The following is a 15,140-nucleotide window of genomic DNA, read 5'->3' as shown; positions in this document are numbered from 1 at the left end:
ATCTGTTTCCATGATGTACATCTCTATAACTGTAATTCAGAAATGCAATTTTCAGTTTAAATAAGACATTAATTCAAGCTCCCTTTAATTCAAAGGTTATTTCAGAGTACAATGGGATCTTGATCTGATGGAGCAATGGGCTGAGGAGTGACAAATAGAATTTAATTTTGATAACTGTGAAGTGCTGCATTTTGGAAAGGCAAATCAGGACACTTAATGCTAAGGTCCTGGGGAGCGTTGCTGAACAAAGAGACCTTGGAGTGCAGACTCATAGTAGATAGGATAATGAAGAAGTCTTTTGGTGTGCTTGCTTTTATTGGTTAGTGCATTGAGCATTGGAGTTGAGAGATCATGTTGAGGCTATACAGGACATTGGTTTGGCCACTTGCGAAGTATTGCGTGCGATTCTGGTCTCCCTCCTACAGGAAGGATGTTCTGAAACTAGGAAGGATTCAGAAAAGATTTACAAGGATGTTGCCAGAGTTGAAGTGTTTGAGCTAAAGGGAGAGGCTGAATAGGCTGAGGCTATTTTCTTTAGAGTGCCAGAGTCTGAGGGGTGACCTTACAGAGGTTTATAAAATTGTGAGGGCCATGGATGGGGTGAACAAGCAAGGTCTTTTCTCCAGGGTGGTGGAGTATATCTCTATGACTCTACCTTAGAGTAATTGCCTTTCATTACTTTCTTGTAGCCTGAGATATGCCCTGATGAGAAGAGTTTTAATTGGCCTATTTGTTACTTCAATTTGAAATATTACTTGAGTAATTTGAGCACCTATTGTTTACTTATTTTTTGGGCTGTGAGAGCATTAAAGAGACTGTTTAATATTGTACTTTAAATACTAAATAGTAATTTGCTGCAAGGAAGTGGAGAATCTGGACCAGAGATGGTAATGTTTGAAAATTGCTCTAAATAAAGTATCCAGTGCAGAACTGGGAAATTTTAAATTATTATTTTTAAAAGACCTAGACAAAATGAAATGGAGTCTGGCCTCATGGTATTATCACTGGACTATTAATCCAGAGACCCAGGTAATGCTGAGCAGGATCCAGGTTCGCATTCCACCATGGTAGAATTTGAATTCAGTAAATATCTGAAATTAAGAGACTGAAGATGACCATGAATCCATTGCTGATTGTCAGAAAAACCCATCCAGCTCACTAATGTCCTTCAGAGATGGAATTAATTGCACAGAGGCCTGTATACCGTCACCAATTCATACTTTATTGACTTGTACACAGTATACTGGCTGTTGGAGTCAGACCCCCGAGCTGAGGAGATTCTAAATCCCCGTTTATGTTGGTCGACCAGGGCTTCTTGATTGGCCCAGGTTAACAACCCCATTCAAGGATCTCATAGTCAATGGGGTCCACTTGGCTCCAATCACTAAACCCCCGTCTCTCTCCCCCACCCCCCAAAGTCTGGGCATGTAGGTCTGGTCTTTCTCTTGCAGCTTTTTCTGGGACATTTTCACCCCAGGTCCAGTTCCTCTGATTCGGACTATGACATGGATGGTATATACTGGACTGTAGCCCACTCTTTCTGCCTGGCCATTGGATGATGGATGGTATGGAGTTGTCTTTATGTGCCGAATGCCATTCGACTTCAGGGAATACTCACATTCCTTGCTGGTATGTTATCCCATCGTCCTTGACCAATATTTTGGGAATCTATGCATCGCGAACAGTATTTGCATCTTCTCAATTGTCATCCCTGAGTTTGCTGAATGGACTTTATGCATGTCCAACCACTTTGAATGGGCATTCACAATAACCAGGAACATTTAGACCATGAAGGAACCGGCATAGTTGATATGTAACTAAGTCCAGGGTTTACCCGGCCATTCCCATGAGTGTGATGGCAAATTTTGTCCTTATTGGCACTGCGGACACTGCCCCACCAACACAGCTATGTTGGCAACCCTGGCCACCAGATAAAGCTTCTTGTGAGCACCTTCATCTTGGAAACCCCTGGATGACCCTGATGGAGTTTAGCCAGTATCTGACAATGACCTTTACTCGGGATGATCACTGTAGCTCCTCAAAGTAATATGCCATCCTCTATGGTGTTCTGGTCATACCGGGTCCAGAAGGGTTTCCATCCATATTGTGAAGGTCCTTCCGTCTCCCCCATTACCACCAGCTGCTTTAGTTTTGCTAGTACAGGATCTTTGTATGTCCACAGTTGGGTGTTGTCAGCAGTTTCCGGAAGAGTGTCCAGGAAATTTAAAACCAGAATAGATTTTTCCACAGAAGGCACCGGCAGTGGGATGTCTGCCCGTGCAAGGCAGCTCAGGGCAACTGCATTAGTCACTTAGCTTCTTGGGCAGTATTCTAACTTGTACTTGTATGTGCTGAGGATTAAGGCTCACCACTGAGTTCTGCTGGAATCTAGGGGCACTGCCTGGTCTTCCCTCAGTAACCTTAGCAGGAGTTTGTGATCTGTCACTATGACACATTCTTATAAACTCTTCAAAGGCTTTAGTGTCTTGTGCCTCTGGAAGGGTTAAGCCCATTGTAACCAAAGATGCTGCAGCTCTGCAAGCAGTCAGAAAAATTACTTGTGAGGCTGGATGAACTCTCTATCTTCGGTCCGCCTCCCCCTCTCTCCCTATTTATTCCAGTTCCCTCTCCCCATCCTCCTCTCTGATGAAGGGTCTAGGCCCGAAACGTCAGCTTTTGTGCTCCTGAGATGCTGCTTGGCCTGCTGTGTTCATCCAGCCTCACATTTTATTATCTTGGAATTCTCCAGCATCTGCAGTTCCCATTATCTCAGAAAAATTACTTGTTGCTTTTCATTTGCCCCAGTGTCATTAACTAAGAAGAAAGTATTCCATTCTTTCCACATGCTGGGCCCAGTCTTCAATGGTAGGATCAAATGAGTCAAGCTTCCTAAATAAAGACATGATACCAGCAATGCTTATCTCAACTCCAAGAGGACTGTTGCAAGCAAATGTTCTTCAGGCACATACATTTTTTTTTTCTCCCGTCACCACTGAAATAACTGCACAGAGGCTGGTATCTTGTCACCAAGCCACCCTCTATTTACTTGTGCACAGTATACTGGCTACAGCCATCCAGCTTGGATTCAGACCCTGAACTGAGGAGATGCTAAATCCGCTGTTCATATTGGTCAACCAGAGCTTTCCTGATTGGTCAGAGTTAACAGCCCCAATTAAGGGCCTCATAGTCAATAAGGTTCACCTGGTTCCAATCACAACAGAAGGAGACTGTCATCCTTGATAATAAAATGTGAGGCTGGATGAACACAGCAGGCCAAGCAGCATCTCAGGAGCACAAAGCTTTTGTGCTCCTGAGATGCTGCTTGGCCTGCTGTGTTCATCCAGCCTCACATTTTATTATCTTGGAATCTCCAGCATCTGCAGTTCCCATTATCTCTGAGACTGTCATCCTTACCTGGTTTAGCCTGCATGTGACTCCAGATCCATAGCAATGTAGTTGACAGTTAACTGCCCTCTGGGTAACTAGTTCTGGGCAATAAATGCTGGCCTAGCCAGCAATACAGTCAACCCATGAATGAATTTTTTAAAAAGTCCACATTTAACATTCATTAGTCAATCCTTGAAAACAATGCTTTTCACTGTATCTCAGTACATGTAGCAATAATAAATTAAATCAACTCAAAACCCGAGGAATAATGTAAATAGTAAGTGACCTTGATTATAACATGTCCTTTTGAAGCAGGATCATTACGTAAATTAAAATGTTGTTAACTTATTACATTAATTTAGTTTTTATCTAATGGAGTACTCTATCAGTTTTAAATTGTTGGCAGAACTTAAATGTACAGCTCAATCTCTGGATGCACTCGATTAGAGTCTCATTAAAAAATGATCTGAAAACTTCGTGGTTGATGGCTGGTACACATACTTCTGTAAAATTAAATTGGGCTGTTCTGCATCAAAGAACTACTTTTGCAGGAGTTGCTGCTAACTCTGTATTAAAATCAAGTCTGACCCTAAAATGAAACCGTATGTTTCCTCATGCCCTCTAGTGGGCAGGAAGTAAGGACCCAATGATTGATCCAAAATTCCATCCATTTTATATCTCAATGTTGCCTTTACTATCATTAGCTGTCCCTTTTTGTCTGGTTACCCTCACTATGTGTTCCACTTGCTCCTCCTGACCCACTACTATCAGCTTAATATGTATAAATGATATCTGGGAAGGTGCATTTGGAAGCGGGCTAAACCACTCAGTTTTATTTTCAAAAGAGTACATGGGAGGATTTGTGCCAGCATTCTTAGCCCATTAATTAGCAGATAGCATTGAGATGTTAATGTCAAGTTCTTAACACCACCAAAAAGCCATACAACTTCTATAATTTCCACCACATTTTTAACAGGAATGTAGTCTTGTGTATAAAGTTTCAAGCTTTCTGTAAGGTCAACAGGGCCCCTTCTCCTGGTTTCATCAGGGTGATTTTTTTAAACCTCCCTTCAGTCAATGCTCTGAGCTTTTCATTTGCCCCAGTGTCATTAACTAGGAAGAAAATATTCCATTCTTTCCACATGCTGGGCGGTATCAAATGTACCTCCAGCAGTAAGCCATCCTCTGACAATACTTTGGTTTTTTAAACTCCACAAACATTATATTTTCAAACAGGGGAGTCATCCTCGTCAGATCTCTAATAAGAGCAAAATGCCAAAGATGCTTGAAATCTGAAACGAACACAAAAAATGTTGGAGAAATCCATCAGATCTGGCAGTCTGTGGGGAGAGAGAAATGGAATTAAGGCTTCGAGTTTGTTGTGACTGCAACTTTGATGCTGATGTTAGAAGGGGAGGAGGCACAAGTGAAACAAATGATTGTGGAACAAATGATGAGGACAGCCAGAGCAAAAGACAAAGGGAATGCTAATGATTCAGAAGAAGTGATTAAGGTCTAAAGTGAAGATGTGAAGGAGAGCAAATGGGTCTGCTTTGCTGAGAACAAAGTGATTGGGCATTAACAAGACGTGCCTGTGTGTGAATAATCACGCTGTTCAGACACATTGTGACACACCTCTGGAGCAGGTGGGTCTTGAAAGTTGGCTGCCCCCACAAATAGGGATACAACCATTGCGCCACAAAAGCCCTAAATCCTCCTCCTTGTTCTATCTCCAAGGCTTTGTTCGGTTAAAGTAGTAACGGATGAAATAATAGAAAAACTTAGCAAGAGGTACTTGTCATAACAACAAGGTATAGTTTCTTGCACTACAACAATAGATACAAGTTACATTCACTAGTAAGCTATAGGTACTAAGACTCTGAGGAACCAGGAATGGCATGGCCTATTGGGATCTTGAGAGAAGCCACTCTTCACCCAGACTATGTGACATCATCAGATTTGCTAGAGCCGAATGTAGTTTCCAATAGGACTTTCAGAATCATTACCTAAAACAAAAAAAGTGAAATACATTTTCTGTAGTTTAGTAATAGCGTGTATCAGTTTAGTCAATGTTGATTTTAGCTTGTTTATTATAATAGAAGTTTTAAAATCTGAAATTTAGTTGGATGATTCTTTCTGTCATTGTGAAATTCATATTAGTCTCTACGAGGATTGTGAACATGCGGAGATATTTGAGCAGGTATGCCTGTATGCTGAAGTTGAGTTGTATGCAATACTACCCTGGTTTGTCCTACCAAAATGCAACACCTCACATTAATCTAAATTAAGCTCCATCTGCCACTCCTCAGCCCATCTGATCAATGTCCTGTTGTACTGAGATAACCTTCTTCACTATCCATTACACCACCCATTTTGGTATCATCACAAACTTACTATCCATACCTCCTATATTTATATCCAAAACATTTGTATGAATGGTGAAAAACAGTGGATCAACACCGATCCTTGAGGCACGCAGCTGGTCACGGGCCTCCAATCTAAAAATAGGAGTTGCCAGTTTTGTGGGATATGATCATTATTGTTTCATGTGATTTTTCTCCGAATTTATGATCAGGTTTTGTGGAGATTAAATAATTCTCAGAAGTTATTAGCATTGCACATTGGTGAAGCCTTTTGCGATCATAAGAACACCTTTCATTGCATCTCCACAGGCTCCAAAATCTTTCTAAGAACATTTGCAAGCCAGTTTACAGGGGAGAGACAGGTGATTTCAGCTTGGTTGTTGTAGACTGGAGGAAGTGATTTAACTTTTCAGATCATCAGTCAGAAGGTTGTTTTCTCAGACACACTTCACAACTTCACTTTCTCCCCATTCATAAACATGGCCTGATCCCAGTGATAATGGGCGCTGCAGATGCTGGAGAGCCCGAGATAACAAAGTGTGGAGCGGGATGAACACAGGAGGCCAAGCAGCATCTTAGGAACACAAAAGCTCTTAAAGACTTTTTGGGTCTAGACCCTTCATCAGAAAAGGGGGATGGGGAGAGGGTTCTGAAATAAATAGGGAGGAGAGGGGGAGGCGGATCGAAGATGGATAGAGGAAAAGTGTCCCGTTACCTAATTGTTGTTCCACTCAACATCACACTGTTCCCTAATGAGTTGATTTAATCACATTCTTCATTGGCAAATCCCATTGTCACCTCTTTGAGAAATCAGTTGTTATTCCCAGCATGCTCCTGACATCTACTTTTTGAACGGTCCCTTGTCCTTTATCTTTTTTACTTCATTTATTGGCTTCTACCTTCTACAATGTCTTCCTGACCTATCTTGCCTTGCTACTTCTCTCACTCCCATCAAAAACATCTTTATACTGTACAATTAGAAGTGCGTAACTTTGCGCACAGTATATTCTTCCTCAAACAACTCTGCACTTCCACAACACACCCCTGTCCTGTAACATGCCACACAGACCTCTCGCAAAAGGAGCACTATACAAGTCTAAGCTATTCGGTAGTAACCAGCATTTGCATAATTTGCTTTAGAGGGCCTGCATGAATTGTTTGATTTCCCTACACAGGGCTTGTATGTAGAATTTATTACCCATGCATGTGCATATTCATTGATGATTTGATAATAAAATGTGAGGCTGGATGAACACAGCAGGCCAAGCAGCATCTCAGGAGCACAAAAGCTGACGTTTCGGGCCTAGACCCTTCATCAGAGAGGGGGATGGGGGGAGGGAACTGGAATAAATAGGGAGAGAGGGGGAGGCGGACCGAAGATGGAGAGCAAAGAAGATAGGTGGAGAGGGTGTAGGTGGGGAGGTAGGGAGGGGATAGGTCAGTCCAGGGAAGACGGACAGGTCAAGGAGGTGGGATGAGGTTAGTAGGTAGCTGGGGGTGCGGCTGGGGGTGGGAGGAAGGGATGGGTGAGAGGAAGAACCGGTTAGGGAGGCAGAGACAGGTTGGACTGGTTTTGGGATGCAGTGGGTGGGGGGGAAGAGCTGGGCTGGTTGTGTGGTGCAGTGGGGGGAGGGGATGAACTGGGCTGGTTTAGGGATGCAGTGGGGGAAGGGGAGATTTTGAAACTGGTGAAGTCCACATTGATACCATATGGCTGCAGGGTTCCCAGGCGGAATATGAGTTGCTGTTCCTGCAACCTTCGGGTGGCATCATTGTGGCAGTGCAGGAGGCCCATGATGGACATGTCATCAAGAGAATGGGAGGGGGAGTGGAAATGGTTTGCGACTGGGAGGTGCAGTTGTTTGTTGCGAACTGAGCGGAGGTGTTCTGCAAAGCGGTCCCCAAGCCTCCGCTTGGTTTCCCCAATGTAGAGAAAGCCGCACCGGGTACAGTGGATGCAGTATACCACATTGGCAGATGTGCAGGTGAACCTCTGCTTAATGTGGAATGTCATCTTGGGGCCTGGGATGGGGGTGAGGGAGGAGGTGTGGGGACAAGTGTAGCATTTCCTGCGGTTGCAGGGGAAGATGCCGGGTGTGGTGGGGTTGGAGGGCAGTGTGGAGCGAACAAGGGAGTCACGGAGAGAGTGGTCTCTCCGGAAAGCAGACAGGGGTGGGGATGGAAAAATGTCTTGGGTAGTGGGGTCGGATTGTAAATGGCGGAAGTGTCGGAGGATAATGCGTTGTATCCGGAGGTTGGTAGGGTGGTGTGTGAGAACGAGGGGGATCCTCTTGGGGCGGTTGTGGCGGGGGCGGGGTGTGAGGGATGTGTCGCGGGAAATGCGGGAGACGCGGTCAAGGGCGTTCTCAATCACCGTGGGGGGGAAGTTGCGGTCCTTAAAGAACTTGGACATCTGGGATGTGCGGGAGTGGAATGTCTTATCGTGGGAGCAGATGCGGCGGAGGTGGAGGAATTGGGAATAGGGGATGGAGTTTTTGCAGGAGGGTGGGTGGGAGGAGGTGTATTCTAGGTAGCTGTGGGAGTCCACTCCCGCACATCCCAGATGTCCAAGTTCTTTAAGGACCGCAACTTCCCCCCCACGGTGATTGAGAACGCCCTTGACCGCGTCTCCCGCATTTCCCGCGACACATCCCTCACACCCCGCCCCCGCCACAACTGCCCCAAGAGGATCCCCCTCGTTCTCACACACCACCCTACCAACCTCCGGATACAACGCATTATCCTCCGACACTTCCGCCATTTACAATCCGACCCCACCACCCAAGACATTTTTCCATCCCCGCCCCTGTCTGCTTTCCGGAGCGACCACTCTCTCCGTGACTCCCTTGTTCGCTCCACACTGCCCTCCAACCCCACCACACCCGGCACCTTCCCCTGCAACCGCAGGAAATGCTACACTTGTCCCCACACCTCCTCCCTCACCCCCATCCCAGGCCCCAAGATGACATTCCACATTAAGCAGAGGTTCACCTGCACATCTGCCAATGTGGTATACTGCATCCACTGTACCCGGTGCGGCTTTCTCTACATTGGGGAAACCAAGCGGAGGCTTGGGGACCGCTTTGCAGAACACCTCCGCTCAGTTCGCAACAAACAACTGCACCTCCCAGTCGCAAACCATTTCCACTCCCCCTCCCATTCTCTTGATGACATGTCCATCATGGGCCTCCTGCACTGCCACAATGATGCCACCCGAAGGTTGCAGGAACAGCAACTCATATTCCGCCTGGGAACCCTGCAGCCATATGGTATCAATGTGGACTTCACCAGTTTCAAAATCTCCCCTTCCCCCACTGCATCCCTAAACCAGCCCAGTTCATCCCCTCCCCCCACTGCACCACACAACCAGCCCAGCTCTTCCCCCCCACCCACTGCATCCCAAAACCAGTCCAACCTGTCTCTGCCTCCCTAACCGGTTCTTCCTCTCACCCATCCCTTCCTCCCACCCCCAGCCGCACCCCCAGCTACCTACTAACCTCATCCCACCTCCTTGACCTGTCCGTCTTCCCTGGACTGACCTATCCCCTCCCTACCTCCCCACCTACACCCTCTCCACCTATCTTCTTTGCTCTCCATCTTCGGTCCGCCTCCCCCTCTCTCCCTATTTATTCCAGTTCCCTCCCCCCATCCCCCTCTCTGATGAAGGGTCTAGGCCCGAAACGTCAGCTTTTGTGCTCCTGAGATGCTGCTTGGCCTGCTGTGTTCATCCAGCCTCACATTTTATTATCTTGGAATCTCCAGCATCTGCAGTTCCCATTATCTCTGATACTATTCATTGATGCTTTGCTGGTTTATGATTTTTAAAGCAGAATTGTCCCATCAAGTTCCTCTTTCCAAAAATCTTCACATTCCTACTTTGAATGTTGACTCCTGGTCTGTCAGCGTGAGCCATTTTCTTATTTGCTCTGAAATTGAGAGCTAGTAATTGCTACTTGTTTGATAAAAGGTAATCACAAGTAAGTGTCTTTTTGAAAGTATGTGGTTGTGTATGGTTGGGATTCGACTTCCGACTTAGTAAAAATAATTATAATGTACTAGTGATTGTTCAATCAACTGCATATTCATTTTGTTTATTAAGTTCATTTGTAGTTAGCAGAGAAAATTAGCTTTCTGTGTTTCTTTTCATCACAGCAGTTAGACATTTGTTTTCAAACCTACATTTCTGAAGTTTTTTCGTCAGACATATGTTAATCTACCCTTTTTGTGTGGAATGTTCTAGTGCATTGTGTATCACATTTTTACAAAAAGGAAATCTTGTGCTGATTTATTTGTATTTTCAGGAATCCACCCAAAGAAAACCACTTCAGTTGTGGAACTAGCTATTACCGTGACTTGAAAAATCACACTGTTTTTCATTTCAAATCAAATAGAACTAACTGAGTACCCAAAAAGAGCTTGACCTATTGTTGAAGGAGGCCAGGTGCAGTGTAAACACTATAGGTGAAGGTGTTTTTCTTTGTTGCCACAAAGCAGTTCAAACCAGGATGTTGCCTGGAATTCAGGGAAGGTCTTACGAGGAAAGGTTGAGAGAGCTAGGAATTTTCTCTTTAGAACGACGAAAGATGAGAAGTGACTTGATAGAGGTGTACAAAATAATCAGAGGTATGGATAGAGTAGACAGCCAGAGACTTTTTCCTAGGGTGGAGGTAGCTTTTATGAGGGTACATAGTATAAAAGTGAAAGGAGGTAGATATCGGGGAGATTTCAGAGGTAGGTTCTTTACTCAGAGAGTGTTCGGGTTGTGGAATGCATTGCCGGAGAGGGGAGTGGAGTCGGCCTCATTGGGACATTTAAGTGGCTATTAGATAGGCATATGAATGATAGTATAAGGTAGTGGTGGAGGTTAGATAGACCTTAGGTTTGGGGTAAAAGTTCGGCGCAACATCATGGGCCGAAGGGCCTGTACTGTGATGTGCTGTTCTATGTTCTAAACCTTCATCCCACCAGCACCTCAACCCCACCCTCAATTCTCCCTACTCCACACCCTTTATGGCCCAATCAACTGCAGTTTAGCCTGCTACATTTAATGTGGCATTGGCGTGAATTGGTTTGGGAGAGTTTTAAGGCAGCTGCGTCAAAGTGGCACAAGGGTGGAAGAGAAGGTCTGCTACTATGACCGTATCTGACTGTAGCAGCAGATTCTGTTTATTTAAAGCCTGTTTACTTGATTGCAACCTTCCATAAGAAATAAAAAAATTAAGACAGCAGGACGTGGGGTTTTTAAATTTATATCCGTAACTGACTTTGTGTTAATGGCATAACCTCTCTGCTACTTGAAGTCCTGGTTTAGACTCCTGATTGGGCGCCGAGCTCTACTTTACACTACTAAGTGGCTATTTTCTGCCATTTAGCCACTAATTGTCCACTTGATGCTTGATTTGATGATCTGAGATGATGGGAGTTGGAATGAGCTGACCAGCCAATTTCCTTTCTATCTCCATAACCCTTCCATAATATGGAAAATCCAGCCCATAAACTACTACACTTTTGTAAAAAGGTGTGAGAAAGGAGCAAAACATAATGTTGTCAACTGGACGTGCCCTTAATTCAATTGATTATATAATACTTCACATATTTAAAACTAAATGGCTTTATGGATTGTGATCATGTAGAACAGTCTTAAAGTTTATACAATGCAGCATTCACTTTCAGTGAGGCCTGGAATAATTCATTAGTAAACCTCTTCTGTATTGTATGTTACGTCTTTAAAAATTGTTAAACGATTCAAGTAATTTAATGTGTAAGATTTGAGTGCACAATGTACACTTGTATAAGTTATGTTTCTGTTGAACTTTTGAAGGTTCTTGTGTTTTTCTTTCCACAAGTAAACCTAAACAGACTTTAAATGTACGGCAGTACTCCAAAATATTCTAAGATCTGCTCATTGTACGGAAACCAGAGGTGGGGCTGCATATGGACTAAATTTGTGCAATACCAGGAAAAACAGGTTCTTTTAAACCAGGAGTTTAGCCAATTTTTGCTTTACAACACTGCTTGTGACTTTGAAGTCTGTTTCATTAACGTGTTTAGTAATTCTCTAACATTGGTTTGTACCAATATTAAATGAAGTGTCTAGGGAGTGAATTGTCTAAGGGCTTATACCACTCTGTTCCCATAATTTGAGATGTTCTGCAGAAAACCTGACATCTTCTGACGTCAATGGGACTAGCTCTGAGGAAATACATTCCTGTAAAGTCAGTAAGGTTTGTATGTATGGATGTATGCTGTGCTTCATTCCCATCAGATGTGAATTTTTCTCCTGATCTGGCTCTGGTTTTCTTTATAACAGCACTTCATGAAGCAAGTTAGTGGGAATAAAAGAAACTCTTTAAATTGGTACTTGGCCTATTGACCAATCCATTGTCTCTAATGGTAATAGTGGCTGCGGAACTTCAAAGTCATTGGTAATATTTCTCTTTATTCTGGCACTTGTTCAGATGAACTATTTTTCTTTTGTGGGATTATGTAACCTTTCTCTTTCCCTGTTTTGATCTGTTAGTGCCAATTTGAGGAGTTAATTAGCCGCTGGAAAAAGTGCATCTTGCTCTTTCAGGCAAGGTTCATCTTTCCATTTCAACTTGAGTGAAATTATCAGTTTCAGAACGTGCTTAAATTCACTATAGACCATATGGATTCTCACAAAAAGAGCAGTGAAAATGTTTTGCATCATTATAATGAAGTGTACTCACCCATGCTTCTCTCCTTTCTTACAGACTGCGGCTGTGTCTGATGGAGGTTAGTGCACGTTTTCAGATAAGTAAAGAACAGACGTGGTAGGGTGTACAGTTCATACCATAATTTATTTTTTGTATTGAATTAGGCAGTAAGTATTTGGGTTGTGTAGACTGCGATTCTGTGGCAGGCAAATGCTACAGATTATTCCATTTTCCTGGCAGTATTATGATTGATAATGTTCTACATTTCCTAAATCAAAGTGATTTATGTTTTCTTATCTGATCACGCGCTTATGTGTGTACTTTCTCTTGCTTACATATCCAACTTGCTGCAGACTATGGATTCTGAGTTTGCACCGCAGTGAAGGAAGAGACCAACAAACCACTCTTATCTTGAATGGTGATGAACTGTTGTTGCAGTGTAACAACACGAGGATATTTGACATTATCTCTGGCCAAAAGAAGTATAAAGTTTTATTTGATTAATCCTATTGCAAATTAGCTAGACTCCAGGAGGATAAAGTTACTCAAAGTTACGTGGCGTGAAGACTTTCGTACAAAACTAGTTAAAGATAATCAAATAGAACAAATGCAAGAAAACATTGCATTTTTAATTGTCTAGTTGTATAACTGGAATAAATGTTACTTGGTTCACATCAGCCTATACTGTTAAGAACTGCAAGAGTCATTTTCAAGTTATATAAAAGTTCCTTTTGAAGACATTAGATCATTATTTGTATAGTATGTCATGTCTAACACCCTAAACCTGGAAATCCAGAGTACTCCAATGTGTGAAGATCATTGTTTCACCTTTCAAGATAATTTAACATGACCTACCAATATGAATTCATGGTGTCTTGCCAACATTACTTGGATTACTGCTGCATGAACCTTATTTCTGTGAATACACTTGACAACCTTAACTAACAGCAAAACAATAAAAAAAGTCCTATAAAGATGCTACTTAGATTATCAACTAACTATTGTGTCTCAAGAATAAAATGAAGCTACAATTGTAGTAGTGCATTTTAAAATAAAAGTTAACTTGTTTTGTTACAATTTAGTTACAATTTCAAGCAGGTCAGATACAAAATTGTTTGTGACAAGAAGCAGAGAGTTGTGATTAATGGATGTTTTTGGACTGGCAGAAGGTTTATGAAAGAGTTCCTAAGGGAGTCGTTGCTGATGCTATCTGCTCTTCCTGATTTATATTAATGACCAATTCCTTTGTGTACAGGCGAAATTTCGAAGTTCATGGTTGATATGTAACTTGGAAACATTGCCAACTGTGTGGATGATAGTGTAGAACTTCAAACGGATATTGAGAAATTGATGGAATTGTACATGTGGTGTGGCACCTCTGGCTATAGGTCAGCATTTCTTGCCCATCCCTGGTTAGTCTTAAGAAGATGATGGTGAGCCAAATTCTTGTATGACTACTGTCCTTTGGGTGTGGATACATCATCAGTGGTGTTAGGAAGGTGATTCCAGGATTTTGACCCAGACTCTGTGAAGAAATGATAGTATAGTTCAGCCACTCTGATCCGTCCTCCTGATATGCACATAGCTATCTCCATAGCCCATCATGTTCCCTGTGCATGTTCATTCATAAACCTATGTCAATCCAATGCCCCCGCAGACATCCCCTGTGACTCCTTTTATTCCTGATGCCAATTTATGCCCTTGCACTCATTCCTCACGGCCCCTCATAACCCTGCCAACCAATAACCCTGTACCTAGCCCCCAAGATCCCTCAAACCCCTTTGGTGCTCCATGCCCATCCACTCATGCACCCTCCAGCAACTACCACTGTCTACCCACCCTCTATTGTACCTTATAGCCTCTGCCTCTTCATCCATCCCCAAGGTCCCTCAAACCAGCTATGTCCCTCTGTGTCCATTTGGCTAACCTGATTTCCAGTCACATTCTGTATGTCCCATGCTGATGCCCATCGCAGCTTAAACCCATCTGTAACACCCTCTAACCATTTCCCAAAGCCCCTCATACTCCATATGCCTGTACTAATCCCCAAGCCCTTTATATTACCCATGTCAACTCAGCCCCAGTTTTTTTTTGATTCACTCACAGGAATTGACGTCTGGCTGGCCCAACACTTAATGCCCATCCCTGATTGCCCAGAGGACAGTTAAGACTCAATCACATTGCTGTGGGTCCAGAGCCACATTAAAGCCAGATCGGGTAAGGATGACTGATTTCCCTCCCTAAAGGACATTAGTGAACCAGGTGGGTTTTTCAGACAATCAACAATGGATTCATGGTCACCACTGGACCCTTAATTCCAGATTTTTATTGAATTTACACGCCACCATCTGTAACGGGTTCCCAAAATGCCATCTAAGTTTCTGGATTAATAATCTAGTGATAATATCGCATGGCCATTGCCTCCTCGGATATTTCCCACCCTCCACTCTTTGTGCTTCTTTATTCATGCTAATGCACCTGCTATCAGCATGGATATTTTTCAGGAGGCATTGTGGTGGAAGAAGTTACCAGCCTATTGGTCGTGTCACTGTTGATAAAAACACCCCTAATTTGATACCAAACAATCACCTAACAAAGTGAAATTACAGAACAAACCCCTGATTAAAACAAATTTGTCAATTAAAAAGTTAAACCTTATGTCAATAAACATCTCACTCCAGTGCTTAAATGGTCACCAAATACAATAAGCAGC

The 15,140-nt window shown here is 43.3% G+C and overlaps 1 protein-coding gene across 3 annotated transcripts in view; it reads left to right on the top strand.

Annotated features, from left to right (window-relative positions):
* The window catches only part of rgs12b (regulator of G protein signaling 12b), a 246,225-nt gene that overhangs the window by 100,916 nt on the left and 130,169 nt on the right, over positions 1-15,140 (top strand). For all 3 annotated transcript variants that reach the window (XM_059644885.1, XM_059644886.1, XM_059644887.1), the window contains exon 4: positions 12,485-12,506. In XM_059644885.1, coding sequence (XP_059500868.1) covers positions 12,485-12,506 — 22 coding nt within the window. The remainder of the gene's footprint in view (positions 1-12,484; positions 12,507-15,140) is intronic.

This window comes from Stegostoma tigrinum, chromosome 3, assembly GCF_030684315.1.
Source record: "Stegostoma tigrinum isolate sSteTig4 chromosome 3, sSteTig4.hap1, whole genome shotgun sequence".
Taxonomy (NCBI): domain Eukaryota; kingdom Metazoa; phylum Chordata; class Chondrichthyes; order Orectolobiformes; family Stegostomatidae; genus Stegostoma; species Stegostoma tigrinum.
The sequence above is the reverse complement of the archived record's forward strand: the minus strand, read 5'-3'. Positions and strand labels throughout refer to the sequence as shown.